Raw genomic sequence first — 24,857 nt, forward strand, 5'->3', positions numbered from 1 at the left:
GGGCCGCTAGGCAGGGTGGTAGGGGCTAACACCCGGGTGGGAGGGGCCGCTAGGCGGGGTGGTAGGGGCTAACACCCGGGTGGGAGGGGCCGCTAGGCAGGGTGTTAGGGGCTAACACCCGGGTGGGAGGGGCCGCTAGGCAGGGTGGGAGGGGCTAACAGCCGGGTGGGAGGGGCCGCTAGGCAGGGTGGGAGGGGCTAACAGTCGTCGTCGTCGTCGTCTTCGTCGTCGTCGTCGTCTCCGTCCTCCATGCTCACGCTGCTCTTACTGCCGTCCGACAGCAGCGGGTCGGCCCCGCCCCTCACCGGCGATTGGTTGTCTTCCATCAGGATGTCGCCGAGTTTGGAGTTGGGGGCGTGTCCGCCGTCTAGCTCCAGGGGGCGGTGCGTGGTGAGGTCAGCGGTCGCGCAGTTCAGGTGATGGTGCGCGGGGTCGGGGGTCACGCAGGTCAGGTGGTGTGGGTGTGGGTACAGGTCCTGGGGACAGTCTCCACTCCCCTCCTTCTTGATTTGACGTCCCGGGGCCAGCTCTGAGGGGGCGGAGCATAGAGGCACCGACGAGGCCACGACCAGACCGTGAGCGCGGGCCTGCATCTCTAACTCCTGTTGGACGAGAGGACAGTGTTAGAGCAGCTCCTATTGGATAGACACATACTGTAGCATCTCTAACTCTTATCGGATGAGAGACAATTGTATCCTCAGGATTGGATGTTGGTTACAGTACGTTTTAACAGCGGGAGACCAACGGCGAGCATTGCTTGAATTTCATTGGCTATCGCCCAATCGTCCACTATCGCCAGGCGATGTCGCCCAAAAGATCCTCAGGATTAGGTGTCGGTAAGTGTGTTAATTACCTGTATCCTCAGGATTAGGTGTCGGTTAGCGTGTTCTAGCTTCTTCTGTCTGCTGTCCAGTTCTTTGGCTCTCAGCTGTTCTCTTTGGAGTTTCCTGATGTAGTCCACTGACGCTTTGAGGATAGTTCCTTTATTCCAACGCATGTCTCTGAGAGAGAGACAGACACAGACACAGAGAGAGAGAGAGAGAGAGAGAGAGAGAGAGAGAGAGAGAGAGAGAGGGAGAGAGAGAGACACACACACACACACACACACACACACACACACACACACACACACACACACACACACACACACACACACACACAGAGAGAGAGAGGCCAATTATTCTAACATCTACATGAATAGAAAACATTATCAAGAGATAATAAACATATCTAGAGCAAAGAATATTGTAGATGTTACAAGTGAAATAACGTTTAAATATGATATTAGATTAGATATAATTAATGTTCAGAACTTACGGGTCGTTTGACCTTGGAATTAAAGTTCCCAACTCCTTGATGCGATCGTTGATATTAAACCGTCTTCTTCTTTCAACTGCACAACAAAAACAACATGGCAGAAAAAACAAAGTAATTGTACAAAATATCAAAGGAAAATATACGTATTTAACACAGTAAATACACGTAATGTTTCACGAGAACATGAATTGTGTATGTGCCTAAAATGTTCTGTTGCTGCTTCTTTCTGTATAAGTAAAAAGATATATTGATTTTTAATCTGATAAATACTGATATCTTCCATAGAAAATATGTTCATCTTTCACCACAAGATAAGTGTTATGAGTTAAATACATAATAACCTTCCATCGTGTTATGAGTAAAAAAGAAAAGGTTCATGATGATTCTAGATGTACCAATAGAGAACTGAACTGTGACATCACATCCACTAGAGGGTGCTGTCCTCCTTACTTCTATAGTAAATCCAATAGAGAAATATTAGATTGCATCTAACTGTGTTCCAGAAATAAACAAATCACCCTGGAGATTTGACTTAATATGAATATGAAACATCAACTGATTTTACTCGTATGGATATGAAGCATCAACTGATGGTGGAAATGTACTAATATAGAGTAATGCTGTATTTGTTTTCTTACTTTTCTCTCCAAACACAGACATTATCAAATGCAATTCAATATCATAAACCACAGAATGGTAAATGGTTCATATATATATATAGCGCCTTTATGCAGATACCACATACGTGATGAACTTGGAGGCGTATGCGAAGGCTCAACTTATGTAATTTTGATAGCATTTTATCATGTAGACATAGCACTCTATAGTGTATACTCAGTTTAATTGTACATACAGATATTGTACTGTTAGACAGATGTTAGGTTCTTAGCTTACTTATCATTCTTGATGACTATTTCTATGTATTTGATGTATTACGACGTGTTGTTCTTGCTTACTGTAAATCACTCTGGATTAAGAGTGTCTGCTAAATTGTAAATTGTGACAAACCTGACAGAATCACCGGGAGGACTTATTTTATTTTAGCAACACAGTTCTTATGACGTCATCTAAGATTTCTCTATTGGATTTTCGATAGAAAAATGCTTTCATGATCATGACCCAGAGGTAGTGACGTCGTATAATAATATCCTAATAATAATAATAATAATAATAATAATGAAAATACTCTATGAAGAAATACTAATAACAACGATAATAATGTTAAGAAGCTTAAAACTCACTCAAGTTATGGTTATCCTTTTTCTGCCTTTCCTTTGCCATTGCTCTGACCTCAGCTTCTGGAAGCAGACATTTTGTATTATAATGATGTATTGTATAGTATTGTACATAGACATAGAAAGGTAGACGCCCCGCCGCTGCAGTTCATTGGAGCGACATGTGATCTTATGGAGGCCGCCATATTGGAGCTCAATATGCCAGAGGAGTCACTCAAAAGGACTAATGGCCAATCACAGCGCGTCATTTCCGGAACTTGTCACAGGGGAGGAAGTGATGATTCTGACAAGTCCCGGAAAAGACGTGCTGTGATTGGCCAGTAGTCACTCTCTTGTTTTTCGTTTTTTTTTTATATTTTGGGGTCTTTTTTGCCTTTATTGATAAATTCACAGTAAGTTGACAGGATACGGGGAGAGAGATGGGGGGAAGACACGGCAAAGTCCGTCGGGATCGGGACTCGAACCCACGACATGTGTCAGGCATGCTGTCAGGCAGCCAAGGTGTCTGGACCGTTAGGCCGGCGAAGGCCATTGACCAGTCGTCACTTTGAGTGGCAGAGTGCTCTGCCTCCGCCATATTAGAGTTCAATATGGCGGCTGCCATACGATACACATGCCCCAGAGCTGGAGGAGGCGTCTACCTTTCTGTGTCTACGGTATTGTATCTTACCTCAGCTTCTGAAAGCAAATGATGTGCGTGAGAATCACTAATTTGTGCTAATTAAGAGTGTTAATTAATGACAAATGGACACGGACACATACCAACAACAGGGAAGCCCTCAGGATGCTGGTAGCCATCAAACTTTCCACACGATCCTGGTTTGTCCATCATGTGAGACTGATGGGAAACTGTTGACATAATGAGGATAATAATCATTATTGTGAGTTTGAGTAGCTATTGTTGTTGTCACTCTTTATTCCCGCCCCGATTTCATGGGCTGTGACGTCATGTGGTTCAATACATCATCATCGAGTAGCGAGCTACTCGAGCCCACACTGTTTCATCAGGAGCAGTATTTTCTAGTTATTATTGAGGGGCGCTAGCCCTTCCTATACACAGCTTTGTGTGTCTGTCTGTATGAGCACGGAATGTGCTCAGCTGATTGGCTGGGCACGGAATGTGATGTGTGATGATGTATGATAATAAGAGCGCCCCTCACTTCACACAAGTGTGATTTTTGAGGGGCGCTAGCCCCTCCTATAACAGCTATAGTGTAGATAGGTCAAATAGTGCTGAAACAAATCTTACTCCAATTGGCTAAAGCAATCACATATATACTTTGGGCTCCATCTTGCGGCAGCGGCCCTTTTTCCTTCATTTGGGGATTTAGTATTGTGTAAGAGGCGTTCCCCCGTAAAAAATGCTATCTTGTGCCACCACCTAAATCCTTAAAACAGCTCCGCTACCCATTACATTATGCATAGGTGTGGTTTGGGCGTTACGCAACAGGTACCATTCCCTTTAAGAGATCTATTATCCATAATCCATTATGCCCTGGATCTTGCCTTATGGAAGAGCAATGCGTGCTGCTTTGGAATACATTTATTTTAGATACAGAGCGTTGTTTTGTGTCCAGTATCTGACTATTCTGCCATCCACTCCACGACCAACACAACTAAGTTGTGCTGTGTTGTGTTGTGTACATACATACATAAATACATCAAATATGTGATTATAATAAAGCCTTGGCCTGGAAGAGAGGTCATCAGGTGGTCCCCAACCTTCTTAGAGTGTTTCAACCCTCAACCACAACACTCCAGTTGGTGGGTCAGCAGTGGCCCTCTCATCCAGGCTTCTATAGCTATTGACCTTTCTCTTATGCCAGAGCCAACAGGCGGCTCTCTCTGCCTTGTGTGTTCTTGGGGGATTGCAGGCACTGAGAGGTCTCTAGGACTATGGTTTGCCTCCTATCTAGGGTCCTCCTACGTCTCACCAGACTGTTCGTCTGTGTGGTGTGCATGCGTCCGTCCGTGTCCACACTTGGCCTTACTCTGGTGTATTTGAGTCAAGGGGGTCTGTTTGAGGCTTCTCTGCGTCTGTGTCACTGTCCTTGTTGCCGTTGAATCTGTACTAGCGAGTCTCTCTGCCTCCTCTCGGGAGACTTCTCTGCATTGTGTGCATACTAGTTAGTGCGAGAGTGAGGTCTAGCCAACACCAACTCTGGGTTCCTGGATCGCTGCCCTCCACAATTTCCTATCTAACATCAGGTTCTTGAGCTCTGCAGTGTTGTTAGCTAAGCTGTCGCACCGCAGTACGTCTACATAGGTGGTACGCTTCTGTCCCCCCTGGCTTTGCCCTGGATTGGCTCCCATAGAGTCAATTTACTTGCCTAAAGTTCTGTGTGCCTGATGCAGTGCCCTGCCAGCCTCATCCTTCTCTCTCTGACTTTGTCTGTGACCCGTGGTAGGTCTCCATAGAGGTCATGTGACACCTGCCATTCGTAGCATTCTTGTGTAGACTCCATCCAGGGCTTTTTCCTGTTGTACTGTGAGGGTCCATGTCTCGGCCCCATACAGCAGTACTGACTCCACAGTAGCTATGAACAGCCGCCTCTTAAGGTCTTCTCCCATTTCCGATTTCCACACTCTCCTCATCCCATGCAAGGCTTTCCAGGCAAGTGCTCTCCGAACCTTCAGGTCCTGTTCAGTTGAGGCAGTCCAGGCACCGAGGTATTTAAAGTCCTCGACTGGCTCGAGCACAATCCCGTCTGCAGTGGCAATGGTTTTGTCCTCGGTGTTGACTGTCATTACCTTTGAGAGTGAATACACTCTCTCTTGAAGTGTGTCAGGTGATCAGGAGTTGTGTTGTGTTGTGTTGTGTTGTGTTGTGTTGTGTTGTGTTGTGTATAGGTGTATAGGTGTATAGGTGTACATACATTCTCTCTTGATGTGTGCCAGGTGATCAGGGCAGGAGTTGCTGATGTTGACACCTTGTGGAGGTAGAGGCTGGTTGCCATGGTTACCGTACATCTCCATCAGGTTGGCAGGCACAGCCATCTAACGTTAAAACATTCATTGAATTTGAGGAATGATAGGATTCCATCATTAACACTCACTCACTCACTCACTCACTCACTCACTCACTCACTCACTCACTCACATACTCATTATTCATTCGTTCACTTTCTCACTCACTCACTCATTAATTAGGCTAATTAAGTCATTGATTCATTCATTAACTCACTCACTCTAAAACACTATTTCAAACCCATAAATACTGATGTAATCCTTTATTTAGTTAATATGAGCATTTTGTTAAATCACATAATAAAATTAAGTTAATCAATAGTTAATCAATAAGTCTTACCGTATTGATCAATCAGTAATAATAAAATGATCAGTTATAAATGTATCATACATTACTGATCAGCAATAAATTGATCTTAGCATATTGATCATACAATTTTATTCAAAGAAGTCTTACTGTATTTGCCATTTGAAGTCCTGGATCCAACAGCCCCATGATGTCTGCATCATTGTAACTGGACTCCAGACTAATGATGTCATCGATGACATCATCCATCTAAAACAATGCAACACAAAATTAGACTAAATGCATCATAAATCATAATTCATGTACATGTAGTCTAAGGTCGTCTTCACTCCAGCAAGCTTTACTGCTCATTAGAATCCTAATGCGCATCAAAGAACCACATTCTACTCCGCCAAAAAACGGGGGTTTCGCTTTGCTTCCAATCGCACTTGATTTCGATTCGGTGCAATCTGTAGCAAATAAAGGAAATTAAGCAAACTATCATGTGGTGGATAAGGAGCTAAACACAGTTGGAGACGGAGAAGGGATATTCATTTTACGCAGTGCAAAGATGTCCCGTTAGGTTACCATGTGTCATGTGACATGGTCAAATAAGGAGACCGAAGCCCTCATCGAAATATGAGGACGAGCACATTAATCTATTGCTTAAGGAAACTCATAAAAAACACTGCAGCCTACAGAATATTCTGTCTGTCTGTCGTGCGTAAACATGGAGGGCTGTCACTGTGTGTGGGGATCCGAGTGGAGACGTTCTTCATCTTGTTTAAATATAAAACATGTTTAGCTCAGCATGATCTATAAACTGTATAGCTACATGGCATATGCATAATAATGGTAGGCTATATGGTCTAGTATACTATTGTAAACTTCGGATCATTTTGCGCTCCCGTCTCCGCTGTGCCTCGTTCATGTGCCCAAAAGAACAGTGGCTGGCGCACACGCACACACACACACACACACACACACACACACACACACACACACACACACACACACACAGTCCCCGACGACACACTGCATCCGTTACCCTCACTTTACGTCAAAAGTCCTAACTATTACTCAAAGTATATTTTTTAACACCATAGCTTTCACTGTGTATTTTATGAATTGAACACATTGATCAAATTCCCTGCTGCGTTTCCTTGCTGCTTGACACAGCCAGTGTGAAGGCAAACCGCAGCAAATTAAATATGCAAGAATCCCAACTTCTCCGCCCATTCGCATCGAGTCTACCGAAGTATTAGGTGAGAATGTGACCTAACATTCATTGGAAGGACAATATCTGTTGCCAGAAGCAGAGACGTGTGTTTTCAATGAGTCTAACATTCATTAGAAGGACGATATCTGTCGCCAGAAGCAGAGATGTGTGTTTTCATTCAGTCTAACATTCATTAGAAGGACAATATGAATCTAACGTTGCAATTGTGTTTGAAGTTGAATGAAAATCACACCCGTGTGAAGTGAGTGGCGCTCTTATCATCATACATCATCATACATCATCTCATTCCGGCCAATCACACTTTTGTCTTTGTTTGTGTTTACACAAACCCTCAAAGCTGGACATAGGAGGGGTTATGCTTCATTGATATGAACGTGTTTGAATGAGAAAGACACCTCTTTATGGCAGTTGAAGTTGAGCGTCAGTAATAATAATAATAATAATAATAATAATAATAATAATAATAATAATAATAATAATAATAATAATAATAATAATAATAATAATAATAATAATAATACCTCTTTCTCACAGTGGGAGGGGTTGAGTGTCAGTAAGGCCATAGGACTGTTGGGGGCGCTGTTGGTTCCCGTCCCGGGCGTCATGCCAATGCCTTGCTCGACGGCGCAGGCGGGGTGGGGCACCAGCTTCCCCAGGTAGCGTTTCACCTGCTGCTGCTGAGACTGCTGGATGTGGTACTTAGTGGGGTTCTGCAGCTGGGTCTGCACCTGTGTGTATGAATTAACATAAGTAAGTAAGTAGCCTTGCCGAGCCATGAGGCCCATAGGGGCAGGAGCCTATCTCCTGTTTCTGTAGCGTGAGGCAGCTTGATGTACAAGTACACCCCCTGGACATGACGCTAGTATGTCGCAGGGACTTACCCCCAATCCAACCCTTGATGCTGAGTGTCAAGCAGGGAGGCACTTGGTACGACCCGGCCGGGGATCGAACCCCGACCTCCCAGTCTCAGGGCGGACACTCTAACCACAAGGCCACTGAGCTGGTAATTAACATAATTAATACATTATAATAGCCTGCTGGATGTGGTGCTCATGGGCAGCAGCAACATTTCAATGATTGAAGAAGACGTATCCTCCACACATAAACGTTTATCTTTTGTTCTACGTTATGATAGTGTGTGTTTGATAAATTGATATATGTTTTAATTTAATGTCTACCTTGGGACTTTCTTTCTCTTATTTGCACAACAAATACGTTTGATAAATTTTTTAGGCTGTACAAATTCCCCTCATCATATTGTACTACTACAGAGCTATTCAACCAAATTGTTCAGGGGGGGCCACAGTCTCAGAAACCCCAGGGTGCAAGGGGCCGGAGAGCGTAAAATTAAACCAAGTGCACATAATTTAGCTGGAACCCCCTCAAGGACCACTGGTGGTCCCCGGACCACTGGTTGAGAACCACTGCTCTAGGATATTGACTGGTTTTGCAGATAAATCATTATTACAAAGTATAGCTAGCTGTCCAATATAACGTCTAATCACCATACTTTTGGGTATATGTAATTTATTTATATGAATTAAAATAGACTGTTGGATGTCATTCTTAGAGTGAGTACATGAGTCTGTACCTGTACAGTAAATCAATTATAATTCATTAATTAAAAAAGACAAATAAGAATATAATAAAATTAGCCTTTTTCACATGAATGAAACACAGGAATCCTTCTACTGTTCAGCTGCATTTAAAAACACTACTACAGTGCATACTGACATTATTCATTTCCTGAGAAGTTAATAGTTTGGGCATAGTTTGTTTCTGCCAGAGATATAATTATATTATATTTCACATGACATGAAATAATACATTTTAGTAAGGAAGCCGTGGGCCATGTGAAATCTGTCCTTAATTGACCACACTTAATCTCACAACACGTTGCATCGCTTCAACTGGTTAATGTTAGTTACTGTTGCAAAAATAATATATTAAAATTCAAAAAGTATAAATCAGCCATTACGACGCCATCACGACCCGCCAAAATAATTTTTTGCTGACCAAATCAACTGTATATTTAGTTGACTAAAACCGTATCTTATGTAAAGCGTCTTTGGGTACTCAGAAAAGCGCAATATAAGTTTGAGATATTATAAGATCATGTCAAGATGAACACAGACACATACCTGATAAGGATGATAGCCAAGCATTTCAAGCATATTGTAAACTTTTTTGTGGAGTCCAATTGAAGAGCTGGGTGTTAAATGTTTCATTCAGTTTTAATCCTTGTTGATGATAGTATATTACAAAGTATACTGAATGACCGACTTACAAACAGCCCTACTTATAAAGACCTGATGAGAAACATGAATTCGTTCTGCATGTCAGGCTCAAACACAACGAGTCTTTTCACCAGGATGTGTTGTTTTATGTCAAATCTGAATCTATGTCTTCGAGGCACGTCGCTCCACGTCACAACGACGACTCAACAATCACGTTCTTTCTTCCCGGCCCGGCCGCCATTAAATCCTGACACGGTGGCTTTGGGCCGTTTTGGACTCTTCTCATCGCACTTTAAGCCCTCTGGAGCTTCTGGACCAGATCTAGTCTTAACTCATGACACACTCAACAAGTGGTGGAATGAAGTACTTTTACTTTTCAGTAAAACTACCCAGAATGCTGCAGCACGCTTGCTCTTCAACCAGCCTAAATGTTCACATGTCCCCCTCTTCTCCACTCCCTCCCTCCATTGGCTCCTGGTTACTGCCCGCACAGCATACAAAACACAGATGTTGGCCTACAAAGCAACCAAAGGTACATCTTCATAGCCTGAATTCGAAACTGGCCCCCGTAAAATCTGAATCCCCCCCCACCGCCCCCCCCTTTTTCCCCTCACTGTATATGTTTCTTTTCCCTTTTTACCTCCATTATGATGAATTCCTGTACTGTTCTTTGTCTATATAGAAGTGTCTATTTGTACGTCTCTAAATGTTTTGATGAATTGAACATGGTGGACCCTGTTGTAAACAAGTGTAATGCTTAATTGGGTCGTCCACTCACAGTTAACAGCCTTTGTATTGAGTTTGTGCTTGAAATGTACTGTAATTCTGCAAACTGTTAATAACATTTTCAATCAATCAATCAATCAATCAATAACGTGGATCTATAGGATCGTAGTAACCAGCCAACTGGAGGGCAGAGCTAGAGACCAAGACTTTCGGTCACTTGTGAGCAGAGAGAAGTATCCCCTGATTGTGTCTTGTGCTCAGTTCAAAGTTTATGAATATGTTTGGCTTAATATTTAGGAATTGATTATATAACTATCAGTATTTTTTCTTATTTATACAACTAGTCTTTGTGTGGATGCGTGCACAACACATGCATTGAGCCTGTCAGAAATTGCAAAAGAAAAAGGTGTTTTTTAAAAATATATATTTTAGTAGTTGATCATGGCTTACAATTGGGAATAAAATGTGTTCTTCGGCTTGAAAAGGTTGGTTACCAACTTACCACTGCTCTAAACTGTCTCTCTGCATTATGTAATTACTGAGACATGTGACTACACTGTCTCTCTGCATTCTATGTGATCCTATAGTTTACTGAGACACTACACTGTCTCTCTGCATTCTATGTGATCCTATAGTTTACTGAGACACTACACTGTCTCTCTGCATTCTACTGTATGTATGTGTTACCTTGTTTATTTTAAGTTACTCTGGATAAAAAGCTACATCTGATAAATGACTATACATTGTAAATTAAAAAAATGTAAAACTGTACTGTACAGTACTTGAGTAAATGTACTTAGTTACTAATAGTGTTGGCAGATTTCTCTTGCCTCCGCTGTTTAGTAAACTGTTTAGGCGTGCCAGGAAAGCCAGATAAATGCAGACTTTGTCTGAAAGCACGACCCTGTCACTTCTGAAGGATTAACAGTGTCTGCTAACTTTCTAGCATGAAGTTGTATCTTTGTATGGTGGTATTTGCAACGTAGCATCATGTGCTATACAAGGAAAGGAATCCCATAAGATTCGTGGAGCTTCATTCATTCTTTCTTTCTTTCCTCAATAAGCTCAGGGAGCTGATTGAGTGGAATTGAACAATTGATTAAAAAAAAATACATTTTTTTAAAGATTTTTATAAGGTCACAAACTTCAGATGAACTCTTCAGATGTCAGATGAGGCTCTGGCCTCAGCTGACATCTACTTCTTCTTGTGCTGCGTTCACACGGGCAGATGCAAAGATACAGTTGACCTAGCTCTGGTCCATAGCCTTACTGCTGTAGGCTCTGCTACTTTTAAATCTCACATGGAACTCAGACCAGCCTCTCCTCTTTAGTGGAAATCTCAAGAACGTTTGACCTACTCACAAACTCAATACAAAGACTGTTAACTGTGAGTGGACGACCCAATTAAGCATTACACTTCAATTCACATCTTTCAGCCAGTCTACTTTTGTGGTTTCTTCTACTTGGCTGAAAGTGCTGTAGGCCTAGTGTATGCTGTTCATGCTTTGAAGTCTCCGTCGCGTGCGTCAAAAAACGAACCGGGGCAATTTTAAAGCAGTCACGCAACGCAACGCAATGCAAGCAGTGGAGCCACCCTTCATTGATTAAAAAGGGAACATTCCCTGACGGTGACGGAGACGCAACGCTGACGCGCCCGGCGCGGTGGAGCCCCGGTGTAATGCTTGCAGGCTAGGTAATAAATAAAGAAATATTAATAATTATTAAGATCATATTACGGACCGCCCGGACCTTAAGGCCGCCCCTACACACACACACACACACACACACACACACACACACACACACACATACACATACACATACACATACACACACACGCGCGCGCCCCGTGCCTGTATGTACGAGATATATGATTACGATACGCTTATTGCCATACCAATAGATTGAACCCCTATAGACAGTATGAAGTACAGGCCAGAGCCTCATCTGATATCTACTTAATGTCTACATGTCAGCAGTGGTTTCCGAACCTTTTAGCTTGAGACCCAAAAGAGAAACCCCTGCTTCATCTCTCTCTCAGTTATAGGAGGCAATGTGTAGTGGGGGTCCATGCTTGAGGAAGCTGAGCGTTGCCCAGAGAAGCTATTTAAAAAAAAGAGAGTGGTGGTGTTATAGAGGTGCCGTGAACCTCCTGGTACCTCTGTTCTCCAGTCTTTTATGTATATATACTTTGTATGGAATTCCTTTGATTTAATAGTAATAGTTAGCCTACTATGTTAACCTCCTGGTACCGGCTCTGTTCACTAATCTAGTCACAGACACAGTTAACTCTGTACTGAGCAGCGCCAGTCAGTCTGTGAAGAATGCAGACCTCTAATAAAGCTCCGATCCGCCATCTGGGGATCATACAAACTGCTGCAGGTTGTTCTATTGTACTGGGAGGGGGGGAGTACGGGGGTGGTCCGGGGTAAACCTCTCAAAGAGCTGCAGATTACCGAGTGTAAAGTCATGTCTAATGGTCTCAATGTCTTCTGGACACGCCGCAAGCATGCCAGTGCCACACACAGTCACATGCATGCTTGCACGCAAGCACACACACACGCACGCACGCACGCACGCACGCGCACGCACGCGCACACACACACACACACACACACACACACACACACACACATGCTCATCACTAGCAGTTAGGGGTTCATTGTCTTGCCCAAGGAAACTTCGGCACATAGCCAAGAGCAGCTGGGGATTTGAACCAAGCTGTATCAAATATACATGATCAACCTACTGCGGCACTGTCTTGTTAAATGTATGATCAACCTACTGCCTTGCTAAATAATACACAGTATACATTACTACATAGAAATACATGATTTAACCTGCATTAACAAATTATTGAGAACACTTACCTCTCACTGTCTGAGGAAAGGTTATAAGTTTGAATCCTAACTCTCTCACAGTATCTCTCTCTCTGTCGCTCTCTCTGTCGCTCTCTCTGTCACACTCTCTCTCTCTCTCTCTCTCTCTCTCTCTCTCTCTCTCTCTCTCTCTCTCTCTCTCTCTAGTAAATCAGAGCTAGTAAAGTGCAGCAGAGCCAATAGGATTACAGACAGAGGTCTGGAAGAATTAAAGAAAACATTTTAAAATAATGATGGAGGGAAAAGTCAACCTCGGGTTAAACGCACACTAAACACACTTATGTCTGTGGATTTTACAAATATTCAACAAATGGAAAGCATTGGAAAAAAACACTGGCTAAACCTCCAAACTCCACTTGAGCTGTATTTTTGGGTAAAGTGATGATAATATAAGAACACATTCAAGTATCTGACAATGTGTATAAAGTCACCATACCTACTTTGATGAGGCAGTGTTGTGTTGTTTTAAAACGTTCAATAAATCAATAAATCAATCAAACATTGTGAAGCACGATATAATCGGTAGCGTATCGAAATCGGCCATACAGGCCATGCAAATGCTATATGGTGTCAAATCGGTCTGAAAATAATCCTGGTTATCTGGGCTGTGGCTCAGTGGTCCAGACACCTTGGCTGGTAATCCAGTCTGGCACTGTGCTGTGGGTTCGACTCCCGATCCCAGCGGCCTTTACTGCATGTCTTCCTCCCCATCTCTCTCTCCCCATTTCCTGTCAGCCTACTGTCTGTCCCTCCATAAAATATATAAAATAAAGGTGAAAGCCACAACAAAAAAAAACATTTAAAACAATAATCCTGGTTATTTTCACAGATATTGATGACGCAATAATAATGTGAGCATATGCAGACCGCAGCCATCTTGCCAGCAAGGTGCTAACTAGATGCAATTCCCCATTGAGTTGACAGCCCATTTTTTCACCCAGTGTCAATTATCTAATGTAATCCTGGGCGCTGCACCTTCTCTGTCAACCTGGGGAGGGCAGCGGACTGACCTCATGCCACTTGCTATGCATGAGGAGTCCAAGCTGCTTCTTTTCACCTGACAGGGGGGAGTAGCCCCAGCTGGACATAGCATGTGGAAGGAACACGTTATTTCGACCCTCCATCAGGCGCCCCGGCTGACCAGGGGGAGGCAGTATAGACCAAGATTACTGCATGATTTTTGTGAGGGTACCTACCCTAGGGGACAGGGGGAGAACATGCAAACTCCACACAGAAAGACCCTTTCGCCAACCCCGCCTCGTGTATGGGCACTGATGACGCAAGGGAGAGAACACGCCCCCTGCAGCGCCCACAGCATCTCCAGCGGGAATCGAACCCAGGACCTTCTAGCTGTGAGGTGACAGCACTACCGACTGTGCCACCGTGCCCCCAATGTTGGTGAGTTTGACGTTGTTTAATACAATCAGATAGGACTTTTCTGTTTGGATGTATGGGCTGTCAATGGGAAATTGCATCTAGTTGCATCAAGATGGCCGCGGTCTGCATATGGTCAATGGATGTGTACTTGCAGAGCAGCCAGTCTGCCTGTCTCTGTCTCTTTAAGAGCGTCAGCTGTTAGTGGGGAGGGGGCGGGGCTTACCATCTACTATCACCAGCAAAACAAAACATTCAAGTTCAATATAAATATAATAAATACAAGAACGTAAACAGACCGGATGTTGGTGTATATTACCTTTAGGACGTCCAGGGGCACCTGGGCAGCAGGGGGCAGTGTGGCGCAGTGCGGCAACGTCACGTTGATGGCGGGCGTCTGGACCGCGGGGGCGTGTCCTCCGGGGGCGTGGTAGTGGGTGTGTCCTCCTCGCTGCCTCTCGCGGCGCTCCTGCTCCTGCAGCTGCTCTCGCATCAGCTGCTGACGCAATAGGACGCGCGACGACGATGATGATGATGAAGATGATGATGTCATCGACGGGGAGGGGCGGGGCTTGTTGGTGGAGGGCGAGGAGGAGCCATGCTGGTCTGATGACGGACTGCGGGGGGGGGGGGGGGGTGTTCAAGGGGGTGTGTAAAATTCAAATCAAACACATTGGTTAGACCCTCTAAGGGTATAGCAAGTTATGCGGGATCGCCTACTTAGTTAAGTGCCAATACACTACTTTCTGGCCTTGACAGCCCATACATCCAAGCAGAAAGGTCATATCTGATTGACAGCCCATACATCCAAGCAGAAAGGTCCTATCTGATTGACAGCCCATACATCCAAGCAGAAAAGTCCTATCTGATTGACAGCCCATACATCCAAGCAGAAAGGTCCTATCTGATTGACAGCCCATACATCCAAGCAGAAAGGTCCTATCTGATTGCATTAAACCACGTTAAACTCACTTTGCCACTCAATTTGCCACTCACTTTATGCATGTGCACTGCATACCCTCTATATTGATTATAAAAGATTTTCGATTATTTGTGGACGATTTAACGACAAAGGACAAAGAATGTAACACACACACACACACACACACACACACACACACACACACACACACACACACACACACACACACACACACACACACACACACACACACACACACACACAGTATAAGTATTTTGACAAAGGATCTTTTCATGTGGTGCAGTGGTCTGGCAAACATCTACTGAGAGAGAGAGAGAGAGAGAGAGAGAGCGAGAGAGAGAGAGAGATTGTATTAGTGCTCCATCTAGTGTCCTCAGAACTGACCTACTAGTCTTGTGTTGCCATACTGTTAACTTTCGCAATTTTCAAATGCTTCTGTCATACAGTCTGGAGAATGGAAGCTCTGATCATGAGTTAGCAATAAAGCGGAAGTGAACAACATTTTCTTATTATGATAATTAAGATATTTTATTATTTATTTAATTTGTTTTGAAATAATAATCAAAATGCACCAAGAAGTTCTCATTTTATTTACAGCACAAATTATTAATATTCACTTTAAATTAATTAACAAAACATAAGAAAAGCTTCAACCTTCAACAACAGAGTGCATGGTGCTAAAAGGAGAGCGCTATAAATATATGTGAATGTAGGTTAGTGGTTTAACACACCTTTGTTCAGACACAACACACACACACACACACACACACACACACACACACACACACACACACACACACACACACACACACACACACACACACACACACACACAGAGACATGTACAGTACATACATACATACATACATACATACATACATACATACATACATACATACATACATACATACATACATACATACATACATACATACATACATACATACATACATACATACATACATACATACATACATATACATTCAGACTCACAGGCAGTGAAATGCTTGCAATCTCAAAGCATCCATCTTTGTTTGTTGTATTCTTTTTTCTCAAGAGTGTGTGTGCGCGTGTGCGTGCGTGTGTCTGCGTGTGTGCGTGTGTCTGTGAAAGCCAGTGAAAGTCATGCTGCTGCTCATGCAGTGCTGACACTGCGACACAAGGGGGCGACGTCCAAGCCTGACGGTCCGGAATGTCCGGTGGACAAGAAGGCGTGTGCGTGCGTGCGTGCGTGCGTGCGTGCGTGCGTGCATGCGCGTGTGTGTTTCCTGCTCACATGTTATTTATCAGTCAATCAAAAACATATATTTGATCGTGAGAGTGTTTGTTACAACACATGAGCACATACATGCACAGCAAAAAACAGTGGATAAATACATGCAATGGAATATGAAACATCAATACATCCTGATCACATGACTAGAGATCAGGTGGAGCTATTTGTATTTTCTTCAAAACGGAGCACTCGGAGCAATCTTGGCCAATCAGGATGGAATATGAAGAATATGAAAGACCCGTTTCGTTTAATGACTATAGAGATACATGTGTACCAATTTGCGTGATGTTTGGACAAAAACATGTAGGTGTACTGTCCAAAGATGTGCTTTGCAACAATCAGCCTCCTGGTGGCGCTATAGCAGGCCCATGTGAAATATTTGGGGCAGAGGTTCTGCTCTGGTGTCCAGGGAGTGTGGGTTATGTGTGAACAGTTTCGCTTCAATCAATTCGATCGATGCCGGAGATTAGCTGTTCACAGACAGACACACACGGGGCAGACGGATGGACGGGCACACACACACACACACACACACACACACACACACACACACACACACACACACACACAGATACGGACACACAGACGGACGGACACACAGACGGACGGAAGGGTGCAAAAGATAGTCTCTCCCCATGCCTTCGGCCTGGTGGAGACAACAATCAACTACACTTTAGAAGCAAGGGCAAAAAAGAAAAAAACACAACCCTACCAACTACCAACGTTTGCAAGCGACATTGCAGAAGAACACAAGCCCATGTCACTTATAATAAGCACAGACTTGGCAACGCTGTGTGAAAACACTCCTGCTATATTCGTCATCTCATTTGCACCGTCTGTCTCGCCTCTATATAAGCATCCTGTCTCACTTCTATATATAACTGCAGTCAGAAGAACTGCAGATTCACTCCCGACGATGTCTCCTCGACAATCTGAAGACTCACCTCTTCTCACCCTAGAACACTCTTTGCAGACCTCAGCAGCCCGTAGCATAGCACTTGACCTACTTATGACCAGTCACTCTGCATGAAGAGCATCTGATAAATGACTACATTGTAAATGAATCTGATAAATGACTACATTGTAAATTCATCTGATAAATGACTATACATTGTAAATCCATCCTGTCTCACTCTCACATACTCATCCTGAAGCATTATTGTGTTGTTCTAAAACTTTTCCTGAAACTTTTCCTGAAAGCGACAGTAGTCTCGGGTAGCCAGACAACTATTCCACAATCTACTACATCTCCTGAATGCTATATAGAGTCTGGAACTACACCTATTGAATGCTATAGAGTCTGGAACTACACCTCCTGAATGCTGGATAGAGTCTGGAACTACACCTCCTGAATGCTGGATAGAGTCTGGAACTACACCTCCTGAATGCTATATAGAGGCTGGAACTACACCTATTGAATGCTGGATAGAGTCTGGAACTACACCTCCTGAATGCTGGATAGAGTCTGGAACTACACCTCCTGAATGCTGGATAGAGTCTGGAACTACACCTCCTGAATGCTATATAGAGGCTGGAACTACACCTCCTGAATGCTATATAGAGGCTGGAACTACACCTCCTGAATGCTGGATAGAGTCTGGAACTACACCTCCTGAATGCTGGATAGAGTCTGGAACTACACCTCCTGAATGCTGGATAGAGTCTGGAACTACACCTCCTGAATGCTACATAGAGTCTGGAACTACACCTCCTGAATGCTGGATAGAGTCTGGAACTACACCTCCTGAATGCTACATAGAGTCTGGAACTACACCTCCTGAATGCTGGATAGAGTCTGGAACTACACCTCCTGAATGCTACATAGAGGCTGGAACTACACCTCCTGAATGCTACATAGAGGCTGGAACTACACCTATTGAATGCTACAGAGTCTGGAACTACACCTCCTGAATGCTATATAGAGTCTGGAACTACACCTCCTGAATACTATATAGAGGCTGGAACTACACCTCCTGAATGCTATATAGAGGCTGGAACTACACCTCCTGAATGCTATATAGAGGCTGGAACTACACCTCCTGAATGCTGGATAGAGTCTGGAACTACACCTCCTGAATGCTGGATAGAGTCTGGAACTACACCTCCTGAATGCTGGATAGAGTCTGGAACTACACCTCCTGAATGCTACATAGAGTCTGGAACTACACCTCCTGAATGCTGGATAGAGTCTGGAACTACACCTCCTGAATGCTACATAGAGTCTGGAACTACACCTTCTGAATGCTGGATAGAGTCTGGAACTACACCTCCTGAATGCTGGATAGAGTCTGGAACTACACCTATTGAATGCTACAGAGTCTGGAACTACACCTCCTGAATGCTATATAGAGTCTGGAACTACACCTCCTGAATACTATATAGAGGCTGGAACTACACCTCCTGAATGCTGGATAGAGTCTGGAACTACACCTCCTGAATGCTGGATAGAGTCTGGAACTACACCTCCTGAATGCTATATAGAGGCTGGAACTACACCTCCTGAATGCTGGATAGAGTCTGGAACTACACCTCCTGAATGCTGGATAGAGTCTGGAACTACACCTCCTGAATGCTGGATAGAGTCTGGAACTACACCTCCTGAATGCTGGATAGAGTCTGGAACTACACCTCCTGAATGCTACAGAGTCTGGAACTACACCTCCTGAATGCTGGATAGAGTCTGGAACTACACCTCCTGAATGCTACATAGAGGCTGGAACTACACCTCCTGAATGCTGGATAGAGTCTGGAACTACACCTCCTGAATGCTATATAGAGTCTGGAACTACACCTCCTGAATACTATATAGAGGCTGGAACTACACCTCCTGAATGCTGGATAGAGTCTGGAACTACACCTCCTGAATGCTATATAGAGTCTGGAACTACACCTCCTGAATGCTGGATAGAGTCTGGAACTACACCTCCTGAATGCTGGATAGAGTCTGGAACTACACCTCCTGAATGCTACATAGAGTCTGGAACTACACCTCCTGAATGCTGGATAGAGTCTGGAACTACACCTCCTGAATGCTACATAGAGTCTGGAACTACACCTCCTGAATACTATATAGAGTCTGGAACTACACCTCCTGAATGCTGGATAGAGTCTGGAACTACACCTCCTGAATGCTACATAGAGTCTGGAACTACACCTCCTGAATGCTGGATAGAGTCTGGAACTACACCTCCTGAATGCTACATAGAGTCTGGAACTACACCTCCTGAATACTATATAGAGTCTGGAACTACACCTCCTGAATGCTGGATAGAGTCTGGAACTACACCTCCTGAATGCTACATAGAGTCTGGAACTACACCTCCTGAATGCTACATAGAGTGTGGAACTACACCTCCCGAAATACGACCAATTTCCGTTCACGAAAATATATATTTTAAATAGCTTTATTTATTTTTAATATCCATTTCTGCTAAGCAGCAAGCTTATGCTTAAGATGATTTCGATTTACATTATTTAAATTTGCACAACACAATATTTTACTCATGATCAGAGCTTCCGTTGCTTCAGACTGTATGACGGAAGCGTTTGAAAATTGCAAGAGGCAACAGTCTGGCCACGCAAGACTAGCCCGACAGCAGAGATATGTGATCTGATAGAATACATGGATAGTGGATACATGCAAAGTGATAATTACTCAATAGAAAATCCATAATGCCTAATATACTGTATACCGGTATGTTTGCTATGTAATATAACATACTGTCTATGTTATATCTCTGCTAGAAATCTAAAATATTAACTTTTCAGGAATAGTGCAGGCATATTGTGGCAAAAAAGGGCTAAACCTAAAACAAATTGCAACAGAAACTCTTTCAACTTTTTTTGTTTCATAAATATGTTATAGTAACAACATAGCAAACGTCCACGAAATCCCAGTGGTGGAACATATTGAAAAATGCTAAAACAGGTGATGGTACCATTAACAACCTATAAGCCTATAAGGCAACATTTTAAAAATTGGGGCTATTCATGAATGTGATGACCTCATCACATTTGTGATCACCGCTATGGCTGTTTTTAGCCCAAAGAGTGTTTTTTTGTGCAAAACAAATGCAATGGATTCAGAATCAGGAAAAAAAAACCTAGTTTGACACGTCACATGCTACTTCGTCACAAAATGCCTGCACTAGAATTTTAGTTTTTTGCGTTTCTGCCTTCATTGATAGATACAAGTGAAGAATGACAGGAAAGAGGGAGATGGGGGGAGACATACAGCAAAGGTCATCATGAACGGGACTCGAACACGCAACACGCTGTCAGGTAGCTAGAGCCTATATGTGGCATACGGCCATACGCCTGGACCACTAGGCCAACGGGCGCACCAAGAAAGATGTTTTTTCTTACTTCTTACAATACTGCCTACAATACTGTACATCATATGTCATCAGTGTCATGATTCTATTATTAACTCACATCCTACTCATCATGTGATTCGATGAGGAAGTAAAGCCTTGACTCGTAGCAAAAAAATAGCAGATCTACAAGCTCACAGCGGGTTGCGTTGTGAGACTGTAGATCTGCAATTTTTTCCACGCGTGACTGCACTACAGTAACGGAGGAGGTGGATGATATATGCTACATCTCAGTTTATAATGGTGTGTGTGTGTGTGTGTGTGTGTGTGTGTGTGTGTGTGTGTGTGTGTGTGTGTGTGTGTGTGTGTGTGTGTGTGTGTGTGTGTGTGTGTGCACGTGTGCGCGTGAATGGCAGCAAACAGAAATAGCATTGCGCTCATACATATGTGTAACAATGTAATGACATTTTACTAACCAACCAAATTACACTAAGAATTTATGAATTAGGTTAAAGGGGGATGGGGGGGATTCAGCGTTTTGGCAGAATTTAGAAAGAGGGGGGGGGGGCAGAGGGGGGACAAGGACAAGGAAGGAAATGACAAGATCTAGGTAGGCAGTGTTCATTTTGTTGACTAAGACTAAGACTAAAGACTAAGTCGACTAAGGTTTTTCAGAAGACTAAGGGCAGTATTATGCGTGTCTTAAGTACCAGGTCTATTACTTAACTTAAGACCTGGAGGCGTGATCAATGCCATTTGGCTATTCTGAGTGGCCAAACAGCATTGACCACGCCTCCAGGTCTTAAGTTCTTTCTTTTTTTGGGGGAGGGGGTCCCAGATATAAATGGCATTAAATGGGGGTCAGTAGCCTATGCATGTCAAACTGGGCATCCTTTTCAAATGGGGTCTTGCCCTGAAAATGAATTTTCAGGGCAAGACCTCGACCTCACGCGTGCGGACTCGGCCCCCAGCCTGGTACCCTAGTCAAAATATGGCCCTTGAGGAAAATGAATTGGGGAACCCTGCACTACACTGTCTCTCTGCAATCCTTGCTTCACAAGTAAGTCTGATAAATGACTACATAGTAAATAGTTTTTGCCAGATGAAACCTGGCTTATGATCGCTGCTGTTGGCTATGAGGACCTTTGCGCGACCTAATCCTGATTGGCTGGCCAAGTCTGGCCCCATACTCTGAAATGCCGCCATAAGCCAATGGGAGTCTGACCCCATACTCTGAAACGGCGCACGGAAGTCTCAACCAAGCGGGGGGCGGGGCTGTTGCTCCTCATCCACTCTCTAGATATATTATAAATATATGGTCTCAACCCAGAGTCTGTAACGCCGCAGAAAAGGGGGACAGATGCACAACGGAGAACGCTTGTTTCATCTGGCTGTTAATGATATGCGTGTTATTCTTGTTTAGAGGTCTGCAGCTTTATTTTTAGTGACATTGAGGTGTTAGTGAACCGTGAGGTGAAGTGACATTGGATGAGGCTCTTTGTGTTGTTGATAGAACAGAGTGAGAGTTTAGTTGGCCTTATAACAGCATAATGTCAAGGATATGTCCATGTATACACACCTGCTGCTACAGCTGAATAAAATTATACAGCGTGTATGTATACGGATTTATGTTTTATTATATCTACCTGCTGCTACACGCACCCACACGCACACGCACCCACACACACACACACACACACACACACACAGTCGCACGCGCGCACGCGCACGCGCGCACACGCACGCACGCACGCACGCACGCACGCACGCACGCGCACACACACACACATACAGACACACACACACACACACACACACACACACACACACACACTTAAATACTTCCACTATCACTTTAAAAAATGGTCAGAAGAAATGTGCCGATCTTGTAGATTGGCTAATTTGACGTCACAAAGCAGGACATTGATTCAGTGTTTTAATTTAAACTAAGAATATCATAAAAATGAACCTATACCATTAGTCTAAAGGTAAACAATGAATCTAGCATCAGTCTAAAATGAACCTATAGCATCAGTCTAAAATGTACCTAGCATCAGTCTAAAATGAACCTAGCATCAGTCTAAATGAACCTAGCATCAGTCTAAAATGAACCTACAGTAGCATCAGTCTAAAATGAACCTAGCATCAGTATAAAATGAACCTAGCATCAGTATAAAATGAACCTAGCATCAGTCTAAAGGTAAACAATGAACCTAGCATCACTCTAAATTAACTTAGAATCAGTCTAAAGTTAAACAACGAACCTAGCATCGCATCAGTCTAAATTATATTTATAATGTGACAGCTCCGTTATCCAAAGCTCAAATCTAAATATTAACTATTTTCTTTATCGTTTACCAAATAAATCTATGGAGTTACCTTATGACGACTAGTTATTGTGATTGTCAGGAGAAGTCTGTGCTGTTAGGTGTAGTAACAATAGTAAATATAATCAATCAGGGTGTTTATTGTCCCACATCAAAGGCTGATTTGACATAATTAAGAGCAACAGTGTGATCCAGAAGTGATTAATTAATTACTGACTATAGAACAATAATACACATACAGGCTAGTTATACACACATACTATATAAATACAATAATGTGTCATCCAGTGTGTTTAAAAACACATTTACTATAATAAATATAATACCATAATAAAGCACTGTGTCTTTAGGCTAATATTTGAAGATGGTTTCTGTTGACTAGAAGACAAACAACACCCTACCCTGTTACTGTTGCATAACTCACTCTACCAGAGAGAGAGAGAGAGAGAGAGAGAGAGAGAGAGAGAGAGACACACACACACACACAAACACACACACACACACACACACACACACACACACACACACACACACACACACACACACACACACAGACAGACAGACAGACAGACAGACAGACAGACAGACAGACAGACAGACAGACAGACAGACAGACAGACAGACAGACAGACAGACAGACAGCTGTAATCATATCCATAATAAACCATTCATTACAAAACTGTTAGCCTACTTTGCTGCAGGATTAAAGAAAACACATCAAACGTAGCAGATCTACAAGATCAAAATGCACGCGTTTTGAGCTTGTAGATCTGCTACTGTTGATGCATTTTTTAACGATGCTAGTATCAAGTATATCCTATAGGACCTTAATTTATGAAAACACACAAGCTAGTCCATCCATCCATGATGTCAGAGTGCATAAACTGTCCGTATCCATATATGAAATAACTGTCAATATTAGTATTAACTGAATAGATAACTGTCCATATGTAATAAACATCAGTCCATGGTAGATAGATAACTGTCCATCCATGTATGAACAAACTGACCAGCTATCTTCTCACCGGCTGACTCTTCAGCTCATAGTAGGTTATACTAATAATAACTATATAATATAAACAGTAGAACACGTAATAAACATGTCATAATTAAACTGACCTGCAGCTTCTGATCGGCTGACTCTTCAGCTCATAGTAGGTTTTCGGCTCCTCTTCAAACTCTTCGTCTTCTCCGACCTCGAAGTCAGGAACTATTCCTGACTCTGCCTGCATCCTGAGCAGATGTTCCGCTTGTACAGGAACGTCCCCAGTGGATATAATAAAGTATAAATAATATGTTACTAAACACAGATTATTAAATATAGAACCGAGCCGAGCCGAGAGGAGCGGTACCAGCCTCTATGAAGCAGCAGGACAGACGGACACACACACGCCTCGTTCAGCAGAAACGCAACAAAACGACGCACAAGAAAGTTTTGTAGTTTTTTACGGCGAGGCGGAGCGTCAGTGTGAACTAGAACCGAGGCCACGGTGGGACTACAACTCCCACGGTGCCACTAGGAAGAACTACAAGTGCCGCGATGCCACGCGAGGAACTGTCAATGTCAGCAGCTTTCTCATTGGTCACTAAGCTGCAGATGATGGGATGTTTTGTTGTTGCCTGCCTATATGTTCCTTTGCAAGAAAATTAGTTTGTTGCCGCCAGAGTTTATGATATATAATATTATTAATGACACTAAATATTAACGTGTGTGTCGCCCTCAAATTCGACACACAT

General features: G+C 43.3%; 1 protein-coding gene across 5 annotated transcripts; it reads right to left on the reverse strand.

Moving 5' to 3' along the window:
• Positions 1-55: 55 nt before the first annotated feature.
• Positions 56-24,369, reverse strand: LOC306936904 (microphthalmia-associated transcription factor-like). Of its 5 annotated transcripts, none has more exons than XM_079520565.1 (10): positions 24,240-24,369; positions 14,581-14,878; positions 7,567-7,773; positions 5,977-6,075; positions 5,429-5,549; positions 3,315-3,401; positions 2,559-2,612; positions 1,318-1,393; positions 854-1,001; positions 56-602 (listed from the first exon to the last, which is right to left on the reverse strand). In XM_079520565.1, the coding sequence occupies exons 1-10, from the start codon at positions 24,350-24,352 to the stop codon at positions 198-200; spliced, it is 1,608 nt and encodes a 535-aa protein (XP_079376691.1). In that variant the 5' UTR covers positions 24,353-24,369; the 3' UTR covers positions 56-197. The 5 variants fall into 5 exon arrangements, with proteins under 5 accessions (XP_079376691.1, XP_079376690.1, XP_079376692.1 ...); XM_079520564.1 differs by having other exon boundaries at positions 2,559-2,615; XM_079520566.1 differs by lacking the exon at positions 2,559-2,612.
• Positions 24,370-24,857: the final 488 nt, after the last annotated feature.

The sequence above is a fragment of the Electrona antarctica genome (assembly GCF_951216825.1).
Source record: "Electrona antarctica genome assembly, chromosome: 2".
In the NCBI taxonomy this organism is placed as follows: Eukaryota; Metazoa; Chordata; class Actinopteri; order Myctophiformes; family Myctophidae; genus Electrona; species Electrona antarctica.